This window comes from Lactuca saligna, chromosome 6 (assembly GCF_052625555.1).
Source record: "Lactuca saligna cultivar CGN05327 chromosome 6, ASM5262555v1, whole genome shotgun sequence".
Taxonomy (NCBI): Eukaryota; Viridiplantae; Streptophyta; class Magnoliopsida; order Asterales; family Asteraceae; genus Lactuca; species Lactuca saligna.
The window spans coordinates 177,171,210-177,193,807 of record NC_136422.1 but is presented as its reverse complement, the minus strand read 5'-3'; the positions used below and the strand labels follow the sequence as shown (position 1 = coordinate 177,193,807).

The window sequence follows — 22,598 nt, the reverse complement described above, 5'->3', positions numbered from 1 at the left end:
AGGGATAATTAATACCCTTATTTTTAAAAATATGAATTTTTTAAATTTAATTCGAATATAATTTTTAATAATATCCGATTTCATTCTGTTAGAATGGCATGAAAATCAACCATAAACTAGTAAATATATTTTTGATTTTATTCTTGTAGAATATGATTATATTCAATATTTATATATATTAACATGCTTAAAGAATTATATTACATATTATCAACACTAACATTTTATAAAGAATACATGTCTTCTTGCACTAATAATATATCAAATAATTACATTGTATGATTGTGATACAAAGAACATTCTTGAATAACAACAAAATTCTGAAAGAATGACAAGTGTAATTCTTTAAAACATAACAAGATTCTTAAAATGTGAGTGTGATCAATCTTTGATTCATTCTTCAAACATTTCCTATCATGTCTTCAAACCATTCTTCAATCAATTCCTATAAAAAATGCAACAAAAACTAAGAATGGTTAAAAAAAATATCGTATTCTTTAAGAATGACTTTACTGAACATGTTCATTCTGTGGAAAAATATCATAGCAAATCTATTACAAAAAAGGCAAACACGGATTCTAAAAGAATCATTAACTCTAAAGTGCAATTACCATTACTGCACTACCATTATTCTGACAGAATATATATATATGCCATTTTAAATTTTGGCAGAATGCATATAATATTTTAAATTGGCATTATGGGTTGTAATTCTTATAGAATATAGCAAACATTAAAAAAATTGTAACTTATTCTAATAGAATGTAATCTTCAAAGTATAAATTTTGATAAAATTCAACACGTTCATTCTGTGATCAATCGGAAGACATGAATAAAAAAAATACCTAGATTTCACCGGAGAAGAAGAATCGGCGACCACCACCACATCCTCTCCACCTCCTGACCTGCTTCGATCGGAGCAACAGCCCCACCCCGTTGCTTCTCCTTTTGTTCTTCGGTCTAATCACTCATCGGAGATCGATACCTCCTCCCCTCGCTTTCTTTCTCTTCTGTTCCCATCGAGCAAGGCCTATGAAGATTCGACTTCATCGTTGATTTCTTTGCCCCATCGGAACCCCTCCTGCCCTCTGATGCCCTCTGATCAAACCTCTAGCACATCTTCCCTTCTACAGTAGCCCAAAACCTCCGAAACCCCACTGAATAGCAGGGACCAATGCTAAGAAAACGAGAGGGAGGATAAATCGATGTACACGTGATCGGCTAGGGTTTTTTTCAACAGATTTTGACTACATCCCATATTTAAATGAATAATAAAGAACATATTAATTATCTACCATATTTAAATATGTCAAGATTACTATAATACCCTTAAATGATTTATTTAATAATTAATTATTTCCTGAATTCTTATTGGTGCACACAGTCACACAATAGTTGTCAAAAACATTTGAACCTATCTCTCTCTCTCTCTCTCTCTCTCTATATATATATATATATATATATATATATATATATATATATATATATATATACATATATACGGTGTGGTGCGGTTTGAACCGTAGTTTTGAAACTAAAAACTGCAAACCGCACCATATGGTGCGGTTTATCAAAATTACGAACCGCGAATCGCACCACAAAAGATCTAAACTGCATTATACGGTGCGGTGTCGGCGGTTTATACGGTTTCACGCACACCCCTAGTTAAAACGATGCCTTACTCATCAAGCAATATGATTTTTGGACGCCTTTAAATCGTGTCTTTTTATGAACCTTGCATCCATGACATGGTTAGGCTCACATGTGTGCTTAACCTAAGCCTTAGCCTTTACTAAAGCTTTTGAAGGCTTAAGTCAAAAGAAGCCTTCTATACCTATCTTTTAGTTCTTCCACTAATAGGACAAAGGAAATTGCCAAATTGTAATTTATCTTATTTAATTTCTAAAAATTACTTGTTAAACTTTTGTGTTGTGTACAGTCAACTCGTTACTTGAACGAGTTTTAATATCTTACTCAAGCTCATTTTGTTAGTGTATCTTACATCGGTGTCACACAATCTTATAAGTGACTATGTATATGTTGGAGTCTCATTTCTCTCCATAAGGACTCATTTAGAGATACAATCTTGGACTCCGCATATGTTTTACATAGTACCAAAGTCGGCGTCTCGCATACTCGTGGCTCAACACATCCTTGTATATCTTTATCGAACTTATGGCTCTAAGGGGAGTGTTAATATATCTCATATCGGTGCAACACAATCTTTTAAGTGACTATATACGTTGAAATGTCTCTCTTTCTATAAAGACTATTTGGGATAGACAATCTTAAGTTCTACATATATTACATATTATTACATGTCGGGTTTATGTCAGGTTAGTGAGTTTAGGGGTTAGACCTTGTAAACATACAAGTCACGTTTCAAGTTGAAACACTAAACGGGTTAAAGAAATTTGACCCTAGCTTTACCGTTTGATTTCTGCATCATATCGTGTCAACGTTTAAGTTTGTTTACTTAAACTAGTTAAAATTACTCAAGTGATTATTTCGTATTAAATATATGTCTCATAAGAAGGCCGTTACTTTTTCACGTTTCTAACAGTTAATCCCCTTAATAAAGATTGATTATTTGAAATTCGAATAGATTCCCTTTTTGTCACATTTTTTTAACACGCCCATTAATATAAAAAATACCAAATTCTCGAGCACACCGGTTTTGACTCATTCTTAAACTTAGTTAAGATTAAGATGATATAGCTATTATTAATGCCCCAACTTGCGAGAGTTTCTGGATCCACTTTACATGATTAATTATAGATTGAAAATCAATTTGAAAAACATACTTGCATGATGTTAAAATTTCATTTAAGAAATTCTTTTGAAGAAGTTATACGTTGCTCTCATATTGGAAACAACCTCCTTATTAATTAGATTTGAGATAAATGTCCGACCACGATCGATCGAATCTTGTACTTAGCCATCAGAGGGTGGGCCTTGGGTGCAGTGACCCCATTGGATTCCTTCATATCCACCAACTCCTCGTTAACACGTTCCCAATCAAAGCACTGAATCATCGACGCCAACGCTAACCCCATAATTCGTAACGCCAAGTTCTCGCCGGGACACCGCCGTCTGCCGGAGCCAAATGGCATCATCGTCAACCCCTCTTTCACCTTCCTACTATTCATCTCCTTACCTTCAAACCTTTCTGGTTTAAATTCTTCCGGAGAATCCCATGTCCGGGGATCATTCTGTAAAGCCCACACATTCACCAGTAACATCGTACTTTGTGGGACATGATAACCTCCCACCATGCAATCTTTAGATGACTGATGAGGAAGAAGTAATGGCGCCGCTGGATGCATCCTTAGGGTCTCCTTGATGATGCACTGTAAGTAAGGAAGCTTTGAAAAGTCTGGTTCTTCGACTAAACGATCAGATCCAAGGAGATTGTCGATTTCTTTCTGTGCGTTTGTTAGAACGTGTGGATTGTTAAGTAGAAGTGACATTGCCCACTCCATCGTCTCCACTGAAGTGCTTATTCCGGCATGTAGCAGAGCCTAATCAAATGAGGAAAACAAAAAGTTATGAAGCTTAATTATGTCATTGGCGGATTAAACATTTATGATTTATGATATATACCAGTGAAAGGCTTTTGATTTCTTTGTCTGTGTAGTATTCTGGATCTCTGTCTTGTAGAGATAGTAGAACTTGAAGTAATGTTTTCACTTTCTCCCCTTCCGGAGTAGCCGAATCATCTGGTGCACGGAGTTCATCGATCCATGCTTGCATGAAGTCATCTCGCCTCTTTTGCACCGCCGCATACCTGTTTTCTAATTTTCCGGTGTCAAACCACCGCAAAATTGGCACCATATCCGCTAGATTTGACTGTGAGTTCACCTGCTTCGTGTCATCCACTACATCACGAAACCTCTTCGCTTCCTCTGATTTCCCGATATCCGGACCATAGTATCTCTTTCCTCCAATCATCCTTGTTGTTACATTAAACATGAAGCTAAACAACTCCGATCTCAGATCCAATATCTGATCTGGATTCTCGCCGGCGGACAAAAACAGGTGACGTGTCAGCGTTCGGGTCTCATCGAGACGGATGCGAGAGAGGGAGTCAAGGCGAGTGGAAGAGAGGATCTCCAAGGCGGAGATACGGCGGAGATTCAGCCAGTGGTCACCGTAAGGAGCCCAAGGGAGGCTCGTGTAATTGTACCCGAAGTACTTCCCGCTGAGAAGCCGAGGTCGGTTGGCAAACACGATGTCGTTCTTGGAAAGGCACTCATCGGCGGCGGAAGGAGATGAAACAAGAAGAACACGACGTGATCCGAAGCGGAGGAAAAGTACTGGGCCATGGCGGTCGGAAAGCTTGGATAGCGATCGGTGAAGAGGTTTTTTTAGGAGGTGTAGATGGCCTATCAGAGGGAGTATAGGAAAAGGAGTAGGAGGAAGACGATGGAGCTTGTGAAGTAGATGTTTTGTTAGGAGATATACATACACAGCAAGAAGGATTGAAATAGAAGTATAGAGATAGGTGTTGACTTCAAGTGCCATTTCCAATGTGGAAGATGATCACTGATACTCTCGTTTGTTCAATTTGATCATTATCTATACATAGTACTCTGTCCTCATCCCACCGCCTATTCTCTCTGGATTTATTACCATCATTAAATAGTATATATTTATTACCCACTAAACTTTTAATTTATTGTTTATATAACGAACATTGACTTTTTATTCTTACTAAAATAATAAAAACACCCACAGCTGGCTTTAAAATGGGAATAACTATTTTTGTGGGCCAACAATTTAACAAAAAAATTTGTCATGTTTTAAAAAACAAAGATTTCTCCGAAAAATCGTAGAAACCAACCGACAGACATTAGCTCCGCTTCTTCTTCCACCTGGCAATAGGGCGAATTTGGAACCAATTAATCTTGATCCAACCCCGTTTAAATTTTTTTCAAAATACAATCCAAATCCGCTCCATAACCCGTAGGGTTTTGAATAATCAAACTTATATCCTTATCCACCGAATCAACATATATCCAAACCCGTAGGTTTTTTAAATAATCAAACAAAAATGTTTATTTAGAAAACGCATTACATACTCGATGGCTTTCGATTGGAATTAAATTCACTATAGTAGTAACTTCTGATTGATTTTTGAATGTCGAATGCGGTGATAGAGAGTAGCAATTGCAAACTTTCTTCCGTTTGATAATGACTTTATTGATTTATAAATGAAATTAATGGTTCCTTGATGAAATACTAATGAAATGATATCATGATTCTTGTTAATAGACCATCTAGAAGTTAACTCCTAGAGTCCTATGTAAAAATAGTTTGGTCTTTGGCTTTTTCCCCTTTGGACTTTCGATTAGAATTAAAATTAAACTTTAGCATGATAAAATATAAATGTATAATTCTAAAATTTATACGGGGCGGGTTATAAATGGATCGGATCGGTGATGATCCATACCCGACCCTTTTAATAAAAGGGTTAGCGGGTACGGGTCATTAATGGGTAAACGAATCAAAAACTATGCTTCAAACCCATATAATTCTTAAGGGTTTGGATTGGATCAGGGTCAAAACCCGCTCCATTGTCAGACCTATCTTCAACTATTACCGGGAAATCAGTTGTTCAATCGATGCAGGAAGATTGACAATCTTAGTGAGAATGCATAAACATGATCATATTTGAATTGCATTCGTGTGAAGTATTGGTGATTTTAGTGTTATCAACATATTTTAATATAGTTATTATTAATATTGAGAATGATAGGATTCTATTTATTTTTAGAGTGATAAATATAAAATCAAGAATATAGGAGTCTGGGGGCAACATCCCTAGAAACACGATTCCAAAGGGCAGCACCTCTGACAAGGTCTAGGACAGTGCCCCTTTCGAGGTCCAAGAGGCAACGCCCCTTGTGATGTCCAAGGGGTAGCGTATTTTCCCACCGAAAAAAGGTTATGTCGTCATGTTGATGTAATAGTTGGTTATGTCCTATAACCATCATTGTAACCACCCATTTTGGCGCCATTTTGTATATAACCATCTTCCAACCATCATTTTCCTTCTATAAAAGGAAGAATGGTGTTCTTTGGAAAGGGTTGACACTTTGATTACCCAAAATTGATTATGTGAGTATGTTTATCTCACCAGAAACGGGAACCTACACTCTATCACATTGAGTCAATAATCCACGACTATCTCTAATAAATGAAGAAATATGACCCATGATCTTTTATTTCTTCCAATCCTATTCTTCAAACCCTTACTCTACGCTTCTTTAATCAAATCTAACAATGGTGAAATGATAATCATCCTCAAGCATAGATCTTTGATAAGAGCGCTAGTCGCTCTGCAACTCAAGGCATCGGCCACTACGTTGGCCTTTCTAGGATGATACAAGATCTCACAATCATAATCTTTCAGCTCATCCAACCATTTGTGTTGCCTCATATTTGAAACATCCCAAAATTATTGTTGGATATAGTGTTTAAGTCCATAACTTTATTTGGTATGAACTTGACCCGACCCGACATGGTCCATTTGGGTTGCATGGCATTGCAATACTTGGATAGACTAAATGAGAGAATAAGGCACTTATGATTATTAATATATTATAAGTTCTAATATATTAATAATAAGTATTATTTGATTAGTATTGATCAAGTATTAATCTAGTAATAATTTGGTGATCAAAGTGAGACTAATTAAATATATAGGGTTGATTATGACAATCATCAATTCTTTTATGGTGGATTAATGATCCATGGTTTATGGGTTATGGATGTAACCACTTGGAGCTCCATGGATAGTCCATGGGAGTTACAAACCCATGGGTCATGAGAAATGAAGAGTCATGACAATTATGGGTCTTCATAATGAAACCCTAACTGTGACACCATTATAAAAGGGACCCTTTGGTTAGCAAAATCGGAGCTAGTGTTACTAGAGAGGGCATAACCGATTTTTGAGTGCAAGAAGTATTCTCTCAAGTTATTCCAAGTTTTGTGGTGTTGTGTGAAGCATTTGAGGCACAACATTTGGGGTGCTAGGCTCACAAAGTATTGAAGGAATCCAAGCAACAACAAGGTATGTATTTCTATTAGTTTTATGTTTCATATATTAACCATGCCATGCTAGTTAGGAAATAACCTTGAAAAAGAAATTTGCATGTATATAGAAAAAACATAGATTCAAGGTTTATTAGGGTTGCATGTACACTTAGGAAGTGTTAGAATGCTCAAAACTCATCAGTGGTATCAGAGACTAGGATTGTTTTCTGTATACTTGATGCAAAACTGCTTGAAAATCGAAAAAACTGCTCACTGATGATTGCACTCGCCGAGTTCATGGGGAGGACTCGCCGAGTCCATGAACAAATTCATCCTACTCGTCGAGTAGGATCTTGCACTCGACGAGTAGGAGCGAGCTGGGCAGCTTTTCATGTTTTGTTGCTGGAAATGGATTAAAATCATTATCTCAATCTGTTTTGGACTTGTAAAATCTGTTTTTCAAAATGATAATGATTACGTTAACCTATTTTACATGGCTTTTATCAATTTTTCAAGTATTGTATATGTTTATATGATTTCTTGAAATTGCTTGACATGAATTTGTGTTCTGATGAGTTTTTAGAAGATCATAGGAATTATGTGTAACCTCCATGTGTGTTTAATTCATGATCTTAATGGCAATGATGGTGTCCATAACTTGTCCTCAAGTTATGAATAACCAAAAGTCACTTCTTTAAATGTAATTAAAGAACTAAAGAGGTTTCATAAAATGAAGAGTCTTCATTTTTATGAACCATTAAAACTCATAAGTTACAAATTGAATAGACTTGGAATAATTTCAATTGTTGCCCTCAAGTTTTGGAAATTGAAAAGTCTTAAACTTTAATTCCAAATTAAACCATAGATTTTTAAAAAGTTAAAAAATCAACACTTATACTATTATTATAATGTATTATATAGATATGTATAAGAATATGTCATTATTACCGTTAGTAGGCCTCATTCACGAAGTCGGTCTATAAGGGGGGTATAAGGTTGTTGCCTATAAAATGGTGACTTAATGGGTGTCCACTCTCACCCACCGCTTCCTTGATCGGTGGAGGGTCGTTAGCCGAACGGGTAGGATACGACTTTAAATTCTCATTAAAAGTATAATGAATTATAAAGTAACTATGCATTATAAATTTCCAATCTTAGTTACTTTAGGAAAATGTGAGATTGGTGCTAGCCCATAAAATTACACTTTGTACCGTACCAAGTCGTTAGTGGAGCGTGTGTGGTTAACCGGCACACTAACATGGACTAGTAAGAGTGGCAAAGGGTAGCTTGACTTTATTATAGATCGGTGGAGCGTGTGTGGTTAACCGGCACATCGATTAGGTAATATTGTTGAGGGTACCAAGTCAATTTGTATGGTTATTCACACCTTGTTTGTGATCTTCGGCATCCCAGTCACAAACTTGAGAGGGCACAATCGAGATTCAAACATGCCATTGAAAAGTTCAATGTATCTCAAAAGATCTAAGAGTTTCAAAACCAATAAAACCTAATAATAAAATATTTCGTTATTATGGTGGAAATTGGTAAATCGTCATTCACCTACCTTCAAATATTTTATAGTGTGGATTACATCATCCCTTTTCCACCTATAAATAGTTTGTTGGATCCTAGCCTTAATATTTCATTTGGGTGACTTATTAAGGACTCTTAATCTAATGAAACTTATCTTCCTTTTATTCCAGATGTCTTCCAATAACGCTGCTGACTCAAACCCTACACGCTCCTTTTCCCTAATGAACTTGTGTGGTAAGGTCATCTTTGATGGATCCAACTTTAATGAGTGGATCAGAAACATCAGGATGATTACCCGCTATGAGGACAAAGAATATGTCCTTGATAGGGAGCTTAAGGTTGTTAATGAATCCACTGCTACTCCTGAAGAGTTTGCAGAGTTCATTGCACATGAGAAGGATGTCACCAAGGTGTCCTGCATCATAATGGCCACAATGACTCCGGAACTCCAAAAATATTATGAAGATTTCTACCCCTATGAGATGCACCTGGATCTGATGGAAAGGTACCATCAGAGCACACGTCAAGAGAGGTATGAAATCATTTCCTCCATGATAACCGCAAGGATGAAGGATGGTGAACCCATCACCGGTCACTTGTAGAAGATGAAGAGGTTCGTTGACCGGTTGCTGAAGCTCAATGTTGACTTCCCTGAGGAATTGGCGATTGACATCATTGTCCATTCCTTACCTTCAAGTTATGATCAGTTTCGTATGACTTATCATATGAACAAGGAGGAAGTCACACTTAGCAAACTTCAAGGACTCTTAAGGACAACTGAAAATGGCCTTAAGGGTAAAGCGGTTGCTACTTCTACTCCTTTAACAGCCCCTGTTTTTGCAATTGGGAAAGGGAAGGGTAAGAAGAGGAAAAGCCCTTCGAAGGGCACCAAGGGTAAGACTCTTGATGGTTCCTCTTCAAGTGGGACAAAGAAAGGACCCATTACTCCTTCTTCCAACCCAAAGGAAGCACAACGCTTCTATTTCCAGGATAAGGGACACTTCAAGCAAAGCTGCACCAAATATCTGCAAGATGTAAAGGATGGGAAGGTTAAAACCACCCATGTAGGTATTTACACAATATTGTCTAACAACTCATCTAATGCCATTCTTGGGTGCTTGATACAGGGTGTGGTATTCACATTTATATTGATTTGCAGGCACTAAGAAGAAGTGAGCAAGTGGAGCACGGGAAGATAAACTTAGTCATGGGCAACAAGAAAGCATCACTTGTTGCCACTATAGGAGTTTGTTCTTTATTGCTTAATAATGGGTTAATGTTAGATTTGAATATGTGTTGTTACTCGCCCGAAATGGCGAGAAATATTATTTCTTTTCATGGCTTGTACAAACAAGGTTTTTCAGTTTCATTTGATAATAAAAATGGTGTTATTAATGTTTATTACAATGATGTATTTTACTTTAAAGCAATACCTTGTGATGGTGTATATGAAGCTGTGAATGTTTTAGACAATCTAGGAAATAATGTGTTGTATATTGATTCTTCTGATAGCTTGGATAAAGCATCCTTGTGGCATTATCGTCTTGGACATGTTAACAAGAAGCACATAGGCCAACTCCAAAAGGCTGGAGTCTTGGAATCATTTGACCTCAAGTCAGATGATAGTTGCGAGTCTTGTTTACTTGGAAAAATGACAAAGTCACCCTTCACAGGTACTTGTGATAGGGGTAAAGGTTCGTTGGACCTTGTACACACGGATGTGTGTGGGCCCTTCAGAGTTGCTACAAGGGGTGCGAATTGTTATTACGTGACTTTTACTGATGATTACAGTAGATATGATATATTTACTTAATCAAGCATAAGTCAGAAACCTTTGAAAAGTTAAAAGAGTTTAAGTAGGAAGTTGAGAATCAATTGGACAGGAACATCAAGATGCTCCGATCCGATCGGGGAGGAGAGTATCTTAGCATTGAGTTTCTTGACTATCTTAAGGAACGTGGGATTGTCTCACAATTGACACCTCCCAGGACACCATAGTTGAATGGTGTGGCTGAGAGGCATAATCGAACCTTGTTGGACATGGTTCGTTCCATGATGAGTCGAGCTTCATTACCAATCTCTTTCTGGGGGTATGCCCTAGAGACTGCCGCCATATCCTTAATCCAGTCCCTACTAAAAAGGTTGCCAAAACACCTCACGAGATGTGGACTGGGAAAGTGTCCAATTTGGACCACATCAAGATTTGGGGTTGTGAAGCTTTTGTGAGGCGTGAGACTCATGACAAGCTTGAACCCCGAAGCGAGAGGTGTATTTTCATCGGCTACCCACAGATATCCTTTCGTTACCTCTTCTACAGACCCAGTGATAATGCGGTCTCTGTAGCAAGAAGAGGAGTCTTTCGTGAGAGAGAATTCATAAGCCAAGGGGACAGTGGGAGGCAAATTGACCTTGAAGAGCCTCAAGAGTCAACTGGTGAAGGAACCTCAAATGCTGTCAGCCAACCTGAGGAGGATACTCCAGTTGAGTCGATAGATGAGTTTGTACCTCTAAGACATTCCACTAGGGTGAGGAACACACCTAAGTTTTATTATGGTTATCACATCACCACTGAAGGTGATACATTTATCAGTGATATTACACTGATAGATTTGGATGAACCTAATAATTATAAGGAAGCCATGGCAGTCTCTGAGTCTGCGAAATGGAAGGAGGCTATGGACAGCGAGATTCAGTCCATGTATGACAATTGTGACATCCCCAATTTCACGGCCCGAAAGACCTAGTTGTTTATGCTTTGTTTTATAAAATCAGAGTAATCTTTTGATTAAAAGAGTTGCGGAATTTGTTCCCAGAATAAAATATGATAACCATTTATCAAAAAATTTCTCGAAAAGAATTTATTTTCATTAAATAATAAAACCTTGGGATGTCATGTTCGATACAGACCAAAAGCATAAACAATATAAAATAGACCTTACAATAGTTATTCAACTACTGATCTATAATCCAAAATCTCTCGTCAAGTCCACCAACTTATACCCTTGTGCCATCATTTGTAATGTAAAGAAAACTGAGTGGGTCAGGCTTGGGAGCCTGGTGAGCATATAGGGTTTTCAACCCACAATAATATAATTATTATATGTAATCAGCAAACAATCAACCCAATTACCCATCCCCATTATCTCCTTAAGGTTTTACCCTAAGAACCAACTATCCTTCATTCATTTATTCGTAAGAAATTCGGCACGAATTCCATTGCTGCCAAAGCTTATTTATCAAGTACTAAATCCATAGTTATCTGGCGCTAACTCCATAGTCACCAAGGTTCACTTAACAAGCGCTAACTCCATAGTCGCCAAGGTTTACTCAACAAGCGCTAACTCCATAGTCGCCAAAGTTTACTCAACGTGCGCTAACTCCATAGTCGCCAAGGTTTACTCAACGTGCGCAAACTCCATAGTCGCCAAGGTTTATACAATAGGCGCTAACTCCATAGTCACCAACTATTCCATCTACCTATGTTCTACCCAATAATTTTGTAGATATAAATACTTACACAGTTTAAATCATTTAACACCTGTATAAAACTCCAATTTCCATGCCCATCTCAAATAGACAAATAACATATAAACACATAGCACGTATTTCATAGCAAATACATCATATTTATGTGTTAGAAGAAAGTAACTACACACTCACACATATAAACAACAATAAACTTAATACACTCAAACCATACTTGTATTATTATCGTGTTTATGAAAGGTAGTATACACTCACTTGATCAGAAGATGATCAGACAGCACTACGACTTGCAAAAGTAGAAATCCTCAGCAGATCTGGAAGATCTCTACAAAAATCGAACTTCTCGCGGGCAGAGCTTCGGCTCGGAAACCGCACCTCTCGGGATCTTCGGGATCTCGGGACTTGCTTCGGGACTCGGGAATATTACCGGGGCTTCGGGGTATTTCTGGCATGCAAAACGATGCAAAATGGGAGAGAGAATGGAGAAAAATAGCAAAGAAGCCGACTGTCCTCGCATCCTGTTTATAGGAGGTTGGAGCCTCGGAGTACTCGGGGCGTACTGGTCCGAAATCGTCACTGCGTTCGTCATCCAAAGTCCTCGAGTGCGAGTGTCGACATCTTCTTTGTACGCGGGGCGTACTTCGGATCGGATCGCTGACTCCTCTTCAGATAATGCCGGGGTTTAATAATTAAATTTAATTATTAATTAATTAATAAACTTCGAAAATTCATATCTTCTTCATACAAACTCCGTTTTCGATGTTCTTTATATCGACGCGTAGGTGAGACTACGCTCTACAACTTTCGTTTAGACTCCGTCGGCTAATTTTGATTTTATTTTTATTATTTATTTTTAATAGGTCGGGATAGAAAATTTCGTTATAAATTCATAACTTCTTCGTCCGACGTCCGTTCTTGCCTAACTTTTCGTCGTTTCGCTACTAACAACGAGATCTTCGATTCTCGTTTAGATTGCTAAGGCTAAATATCACTCTAATGTAAATTCACTTTTTACGTCATTCAGTATTGTGCCGGTTCTGTCGCGAAACTTTAACAAGTCATAACTTCTTCGTTATAACTCGGATTTTGGCGTTCTTTATATGCACGGAAACCTTGTAACATATACTAAAACTTAGTTAGGATTATTCATCCTAAATAATCTTCTATCAAAAAGTCATTCTTAACGCTTATTGTCTCTAAATTGACTAGCCCTGATCTACGGGCGTTACAATTATCTCCCCCTTAGGATGATTACGTCCCGGAATCATCAACGAAATAGGATTTGTATACTGACTCCATAAGTTATCTCTCCATTCTACGTAATAACCTTGATGCTCAACCCTGCATTTGCTCTTCGTACTACGTTCGACTTTAGATCGACATCTTTAAGTTACAAAATAAATCCTTATTGTGGACTCCTTCTTCTAAGGATAAATACATTCATTTATCTATTGTAACTAACCGATGGGTCGTGCCCCGATGACCTCTCATCATGGTCGGACTCAATTAATATGACCACTAGGGTCGGAATAACCATCATCCTACTAGTCATTACCGAAACAAGGGAAATGACAAACTTGAATAAAACGCAATCAATTACTAGCTTCTCGATAACCTTGTGACTTCCCCTGATCCAAGCGTGAGTCCTGTGCTTCCGGTAGTATAGATCTCTACTACCATTCACACCTACTCATACTCGTCCCAAGTATTGTCTCGCAGTTAACCAAGTCACCATACATAAATCATATAATCATTCAACACATTAGATAACAAAACCAGGGTTTTATATTAAATCTTGAAACTAATACACAAAAGTTCAAGTTCACCCTATACTATGCCTCTAACAGGCTATGCTTCCTGATACAGACTTTATATATTAATATGAAGTCTTCATCTTTTAATCCTCCCATCCTTTTCTGCTTCGTTGAGGAACATGTTGAATGCCCTTGGCTATGGAGGCGTGTTTTTCTGTGGGCAATCTTTAGAAATATGACCTTCTTCGTTACACCTATAGCACACCTTCTTGATAGGTGCGCACTTGTTGGCGTAGTGCCCTGTCTTCCCACATTTGTAGCAAGTCATCTCCTCGCTACATTTCCCGAAGTGTTTTTTCTTACACTTCTCACACCACTTAGCTTCATCCCTTCCCCCAGATTTCGAGAATTTACTTTCTTTGTTGATTATTGAAGATCCTTCACACTTCCTTTTCTCTCCAACTTCAGCTCTTTCCAGACCCTTTTCTTTTATTTGGGTCTCAACATTCTTGGCTGCCCAGATGGCGGCTTTCAGAGTGGTTGCTTGTTTGACTATCGGACCAAAGTCCGCTGGTAATCCATTGGCAAACTTGTTGACCTTGGAAAGCTTAGTTGGAATTAGGTGTGGAATAAGCTTCATCTTCTCCGTAAAGCTCGTAGCGTATTCAGTAAAGCTCAATTTTCCTTTCTTCAGATTCTGGAACTCATTGTTGATTTCCAGAAGATCTTGCTCAGAGCAGTATTGCAATTTCAGTTGTACCACGAATTCCTACCAAGACATCTTGCTAGCTTCCCCCTTGGGTATCGAACCAGCCAGTAACTTCCACCAACTCAATACTCCAGATTTTAACAGAGGGATTGCAAGAGCGGTCTTCTGTCTGTTGCTACACTCGCAACTTTCAAACATTTTCTCCATTTCGGAGATCCAGTCCATGCCTTGCACCGGTGTCGGGCACCCAGAAATACATGGTGGTTTGGATGCCATGAAATCCTTGTACTTGCATCCACGTCCATCATTTCCTCTATCCTGGTTTTTTTGGCGAACTATTGGTGGGTTGGCTTGACCAACGGTCCCACTGTAGTTTCCTTCTTCAGACTGCCCTCCATTTACTTCGGGCTCTTCAACTTGAATTGACATTTCCTCGCGATTCTGCCTAATCAGACGTCTGGTTTCTTCCATCTGATTATTCAACATTGCCTGGATCATTACTTGAACTCCGGCCATTATCATTGGTTCAGGCACTGCTGCAACAGGTATTTGTGCAATTACTGGTATTTGATTCCTGTTTTCATCAGCATTTCCAACTCCACTGCTCGTTCTCACCATTTTTGATCTATACACCGAATAAGGTGAAATTAGATCCTTAGTCACGATAGATATTCAAATCATCCTTATCACTCCGAAACATGTTAGTTCTAATATCGTAGACGCACGCTTAGAATCCTAAACACATAAGGTTTCCAGATCCGGTCGGCAACAGACCATAGATCCGAACAATTAACATCATATAGGGCAAACATATAACAATTAGCACATAATAGCATTTTAGGCAATTTTCCTAAAATAAAATAGTGCTTGTGTTAATTTAGGTGTACTACCTAAAATATAATGGACACACTCAACTCACAATCATTGCTTAGCATTCTAAGTTTAAGTCTAGAAATAAATCCATATTCCTAGTTCGCTTAAACTAATGCTCTGATACCAACTGTGACATCCCCAATTTCACGGCCAGAAAAGACCGAGTTGTTTATGCTTTGTTTTATAAAATCAGAGCAATCTTTTGATTAAAAGAGTTGCGAAATTTGTTCCCAGAATAAAATATGATAACCATTTATCAAAACATTTCTCGAAAAGAATGTATTTTCATTAAATAATAATACCTTGGGATGTCATGTTCAATACAGACCAAAAGCATAAACAATATAAAATAGACCTTACAATAGTTACTCAACTACTGATCTATAATCCAAAATCTCTCGTCAAGTCCACCAACTTATACCCTTGTGCCATCATCTGTAATGTAAAGAAAACTGAGTGGGTCAGGCTTGGGAGCCTGGTGAGCATATAGGGTTTTCAACCCACAATAATATAATTATTATATGTAATCAGCAAACAATCAACCCAATTACCCATCCCCATTATCTCCTTAAGGTTATACCCTAAGAACCAACTATCCTTCATTCATTTATTCGTAAGAAATTCGGCACGAATTCCATTGCTGCCAAAGCTTATTTATCAAGTACTAAATCCATAGTTATCTGGCGCTAACTCCATAGTCACCAAGGTTCACTTAACAAGCGCTAACTCCATAGTCGCCAAGTTTTACTCAACAAGCGCTAACTCCATAGTCGCCAAGGTTTACTCAATGTGCGCTAACTCCATAGTCGCCAAGGTTTACTCAACGTGCGCTAACTCCATAGTCGCCAAGGTTTATACAATAGGCGCTAACTCCATAGTCACCAACTATTCCATCTACCTATGTTCTACCCAATAATTTTGTAGATATAAATACTTACACAGTTTAAATCATTTAACACATGTATAAAACTCCAATTTCCATGCCCATCTCAAATAGACAAATAACATATAAACACATAGCACGTATTTCAAAGCAAATACATCATATTTATGTGTTAGAAGAAAGTAACTACACACTCACACATATAAACAACAATAAACTTAATACACTCAAACCATACTTGTATTATTATCATGTTTATGAAAGGTAGTATACACTCACTTGATCAGAAGATGATCAGACAGCACTACGACTTGCAAAAGTAGAAATCCTCAGCAGATCTGGAAGATCTCTATAAAAATCGAACTTCTCGCGGGCAGAGCTTCGGCTCGGAAACCGCACCTCTCGGGATCTTCGAGATCTCGGGACTTGCTTCGGGACTCGGGAATATTACCAGGGCTTCGGGGTATTTCTGGCACGTAAAACGATGCAAAACAGGAGAGAGAATGGAGAAAAATAGCAAAGAAGTCGGCTGTCCTCGCATCCTATTTATAGGAGGCTGGAGCCTCGGAGTATGCGGGGCGTACTGGTCTGAAATCGTCACTGCGTTCGTCATCTGAAGTCCTCGAGTGCGAGTGTTGACATCTTCGCTGTACGCGGGGCGTACTTCGGATCGGACTGCTGACTCCTCTTCGGATAATGTCGGGGTTTAATAATTAAATTTAATTATTAATTAATTAATAAACTTCGAAAATTCATATCTTCTTTATAAGAACTCCGTTTTTGACGTTCTTTATATCCACGCGTAGGTGAGACTACGCTATACAACTTTCGTTTAGACTCCGTCGGCTAATTTTGATTTTATTTTTATTATTTATTTTTAATAGGTCGGGACAGAAATTTTCGTTATAAATTCATAACTTCTTCGTCCGACGTCCGTTCTTGCCTAACTTTTTGTCGTTTCGCTACTAACAACGAGATCTTCGATTCTCGTTTAGATCGCTAAGGCTAAATATCACTTTAACGTAAATTCACTTTTTACATCATTCAGCGTTGTGCCGGTTCTGTCGCGAAACTTTAACAAGTGATAACTTCTTCGTTATAACTCGGATTTTGGCGTTCTTTATACGCACGGAAACCTTGTAACATATACTACAACTTAGTTAGGATTATTCATCCCAAATAATCTTCTATCAAAAAGTCATTCTTGATGCTTATTATCTCTAAATTGACTAGCCCTGTTCTACGGGCGTTACAATAATCAAGTTTGGAACTTGGTTGACAATGTACCAGGTCGTAAGATAGTTGGGTGCAAATGGATCTTCAAGAAGAAGACCGACATGGATGGGAAAGTACACACTTATAAAGCACAACTGGTTGCAAAGGGCTTTACTAAAACTCCGGGAGTTGACTATGATGAGACCTTCTCACCAGCAGCTAAGATTAGGTCTATTAGAGTTTTATTAGCCATAGCTGCATTTCATGATTATGAAATATGGAAAATGGATGTCAAAACCGCTTTCCTTAATGAGAAGTTGGCTGAGGATGTTTACATGGCTTAGCCAGAGGGTTTTGTCGATCCAAAATACCCTAATAGAGTGTGTAAGCTTGAAAAATCCATTTATGGATTGAAACAAGCATCTCGCAGATGGAATCTTTGCTTTGATGAGAAAGTCAAAGAGTTTGGATTTTCTAGGAGTGAGGATGAGTCTTGTGTGTATGTCAGGGCTAGTGGGAGCATACTTAGCTTCTTGGTGTTGTATGTGGATGACATACTTCTCATAGGAAACGACATCCCAACTTTGCAGGAGGTTAAGGCCTGGCTTGGGAAGTGTTTTGCTATGAAGGACCTTGGGGAAGCTGCCTATATATTGGGGATAAGGATATTGAGATTTAGGAGTAAGAGACTAATTGGATTTAGTCAAAGTATTTATGTGGATAAGGTACTGAAGAGGTTCAGTATGCAAGATTCCAAGAAAAGAGAATTACCAATCCAGAGTAATGCCAAGCTAAGTAAGACTCAGAGTCTGAGCACAGAGGCTGAGATAGCTGAAATGAGTCAGATACCATATGCTTCCGCTGTGGGATCGATCATGTATGCTATGAATTGTACTCGCCCTGATGTGGCATTTTCTTTGAGCATGGTCAGTAGATATCAAGGGAACCCTGGCAAGGCATACTGGACAACGGTAAAGAACATTCTCAAGTATTTGCGGAGGACTAAGGACTGGGTCCTTACCCTCGGACGCAGTGATGACTTGAGAGTGGAAGGATATAGTGATGCTAGCTTTCAAACTGATAAGGACAATTTCTGCTCTCAATCAGACTGGGTCTTTATCCTAAATGGAGGAGCAATTACTTGGAAAAGTTCCAAGCAGGAGACAGTAGCTGATTCGACTTGTGAATCAGAGTACATAGCAACAAGCGAGGCAGCAAAAGAGGCGATATGGCTAAAGAACTTCATCGGAGACCTTGGAGTTGTACCAGTTATAAAGAAGCCAATGGAAATTTTCTGTGACAGTGAAAGTGCGGTTGCTTTGGCTAAAGAACCAAGAGATCACAGGAGATCTAGGCACATTGACAGAAAATACCATTTCATCAGACATAGAATAGAAGAAGGACTCCTCGTTGCAAAGAGGGAATCATCATATGGGAACCCGCCAGATCTCCTCACGAAGGGACTGAGCAGTGTTAAGCATTTACAGCATGCGAGGCGCATTGGGCTGAAGGATGATATTAGTTTTAATAATTAGATTCCTGAAACTTGTAAAATGTAATTGACATTTGATGATAAATAAAAGTTGTTATTTATTTATGAGTAAGGTGTTACTATCTTGTGTTGATTGTTTACTATGTTTCAATTTTGCATGTTTTACTTCCAGAATAATTATGTTATTATTCAAACCATCCACAGTCAGTCATACTTTGGAAGTAAGTATTGATTTAAGACTATCATGAATTTGGCTTGTATGATTTGTCTAAAGTGCTTTAGACAATACAATGCTTGCTACAACATTCATGAGTACTCATAAGGGCTGAGTATTGGATTCAACCCATGCTCACTTGCATCACTTCATGGAATTTATCTCGAGTGATCGTGAGACGGTAATATCATATAAATCTTCAAACCTAGAGATATGAGTTGTTGACTATGAGTTGGTTATTCATTGATTGTACGAAAACGCATTGGTAACTCGATGTTATAAAACGTGCCTTTGTGAATAATTCAACAAGTAGTTAGTACAAGCATATCAGTCGACGTTTATCTGTTCCTTCTAGAAATAGAAGCGATATATGGGCCCCTCGATGATTTGGTTTTGACCTATGTATCGGGCCCGGTCAGAACCTAATTGATGTGTTCAATTTAGTTCTATGTCGAAACAAATCGGAGATTGAGAAACGGATGATGGACAATAAGTAAGACCATGTTCCATGTGTTTGTCCGACTGATATCATGAGAGCAGAGGATTATCTTAAATGGCGTATCATCATCATCTCAGTTTCGAGAGACTTTAAAAGAGCTACGATTGCTAGTCGGGTTATGAAGTCATATTTGCAAATATAGTTATTAGACTTATCCAAGTGGGAGACTGTTGGATATAGTGTCTAAGTCCATAACTTTGTTTGGTATGAACTTGACCTGACCCGGCATGGTCCATTTGGGTTGCATGGCATTGCAATACTTGGATAGACTAAATGAGAGAATAAGGCACTTATGATTATTAATATATTATAAGTTCTAATATATTAATAATAAGTATTATTTGATTAGTATTGATCAAGTATTAATCTAGTATTAATTTGGTGATCAAAGTGAGACTAATTAAATATATAGGGTTGATTATGACAATCATCAATTCTTTTATGGTGGATTAATGATCCATGGTTTATGGGTTATGGATGTAACCACTTGGAGCTCCATGGATAGTCCATGGGAGTTACAAACCCATGGGTCATGAGAGAATGAAGAGTCATGACAATTATGGGTCTTCATGATGAAACCCTAATTGTGACACCACTATAAAAGGGACCCTTTGGCTAGCAAAATCGGAGCTAGTGTTACTAGAGAGGGCATAACCGATTTTTGAGTGCAAGAAGTATTTGCTCAAGTTATTCCAAGTTTTGTGGTGTTGTGTGAAGCATTTGAGGCACAACATTTGGGGTGCTAAGCTCACAAAGTCTTTAAGGAATCCAAGCAACAACAAGGTATGTATTTCTACTAGTTTTATGTTTCATATATTCCCCATGTCATGCTAGTTAGGAAATAACCTTGAAAAAGAAATTTGCATGTATATAGAGAAAACATAGATTCAAGGTTTATTAGGGTTGCATGTACACCTAGGAAGTGTTAGAATGCTCAAAATCCATCAAATACAACCCAAAAATTTCATTTTTAAATCATTCATAATAAAACCTTAAGTCATACATCATCATAAGGAAACCATAAATCATGTATCTCAGAACATTGTGTCAAATACTATATCAAAATCATATGAGAAAATATCAGATTCTAAACATCCCAGACTGAAATTGTGGTGTGTGTCATGCGATCATCCCGAACCCTTCCCCTTGCTAGTGGAAATACCTGAAACCAAAACTGAAAATTGTAAGCACGAATCTTAGTAAGTCTCCCTAAACTACCACATACCATACACATAACATATAACATATCTTGGGCCCTGCCCCTGCTACATCGAGTCTAGCTCGGTATCGGCTTTCCCGACATCGGGCCCCGCCCGGCATCGAACCCTATTCAGCATCAGGCCCCACCCGGCATCGAGTAGATCTCGACATACATAATAACATATCAACTAACATATAACATAGCACATATACTAACACGAAAAACCTTCCTCGAGTCCCACCCGACATTGGACCAAGATCTGGAAACATACTATCATATCCTACTAACAAGACATTCCTCGGGCTTGCCTCGACATTAGACCGAAGTCCGAAATTCCTAACACATAACAAATACATGCAATAATCACAAAGACATCAAGCATACAAGCATACAAGCATTCCTCGGGAACGCCCCGACATCGGATCGAGATCCGGAAAAACATATAACTCTACATCGGTCCATGCTCGACATCGAACCATAATCCAATACTACTACTAACTTAAACGGGCCGATATTGGTGCCTTAGATCCGTTCCTACATGAGAAAACTCACCTCGCAAAGTTGTCTGTAAGAACTCGCGGTGAGGAATATTTGATAGCTGCTCTAACCACTCCCCAGCTATCAATATCAAAATAATACTTAGTCAAAATCTGATAATCCATCTCAGGCTAAAATGAGCATTTTACCCTTGGTCGAAGTCAACGTCCTGGTCAAATTCAAAGTCAAGGTCAACTCCCAGTCAACCCCAACTCGTTGAGTCATCTCAGACTCGGCGAGTTCATGAACAACTTAGGCACGTGGTCAACTAAGTCAACTTGTCGAATCCCTTAACAAACTCGTCGAGTTATTCTTATCATAAAGATCGGGACAGCCCGCTTCGGCTCATCGAGTCCTTTCCTGGACTCACCTAGTTCCCCTGTCTGTTTGAGCCATCCCAATGGATTCAGCTCCTACCTTTCAGATCTATACTCCAAACTTCATCTTCATACTGGAAATACACTCTTAAGGGTAAAGTTTCCAACTTTACCCGTCCCTAGTCCCTCTTAATGGATTTAACCCAAACCCTAACTTCTCTAAAGCATGAATCTTGGTCCACAGGCCATAACACCCTAAACCAAGGCACAATATACTAGATCTAGGCTTTTATCATCTGTTGGACACATAAAGTCCCAAGAATTCCTTCCATGCATGGTCTTTTAGGGCTAAAAAGGACATGTTCTTGCATACAAGCTTGCATAGGGCTTCCATGGTCATAAAGTTTGCACCTTTATGTCATGGAACCATTCCTAAACCCTAGATTTGAGATATAAGTCACTTGGGATGTCACAATCCCAAGGACCAAGGTTCTTGAACCAAAACCTTCATAAAATGGAAACAAATAGATCTAAGAGAGGAATAATCAAGTTAGAGACTTGATTACCAGAAAATGTAGCAAATGCAGTGTAGTTCCTGGATCTACTTCTCCCCCCTTGAGCCTTCTACCTTCTTCTTCTTTAGGGTTTACACCCTATTTAAGCAGCATATATGGCCTCCTATCCCAGCCTCCATCCCCTCCAAACCCTAATCAACCTTGAGTGATCTTGATCTATTTCTTGCCATTTTGAGTGTTATGTGTGTCTTTTGAAGCTTGTGGAAGAAGGTTCTTGAACCAAAACCTTCATAAAATGGAAACAAATAGATCTAAGAGAAGAATGATCA

At 38.3% G+C, this 22,598-nt stretch overlaps 1 protein-coding gene across 1 annotated transcript; it reads right to left on the bottom strand.

Annotated features, from left to right (window-relative positions):
- Positions 1–2,698: 2,698 nt before the first annotated feature.
- On the bottom strand, positions 2,699–4,623 carry LOC145001160 (cytochrome P450 81Q32-like). Its single transcript, XM_078960512.1, has 2 exons — positions 3,604–4,623; positions 2,699–3,521 (listed from the first exon to the last, which is right to left on the bottom strand). The coding sequence occupies exons 1-2, from the start codon at positions 4,522–4,524 to the stop codon at positions 2,889–2,891; spliced, it is 1,554 nt and encodes a 517-aa protein (XP_078816638.1). The 5' UTR covers positions 4,525–4,623; the 3' UTR covers positions 2,699–2,888.
- Between the last annotated feature and the right edge of the window lie 17,975 nt (positions 4,624–22,598).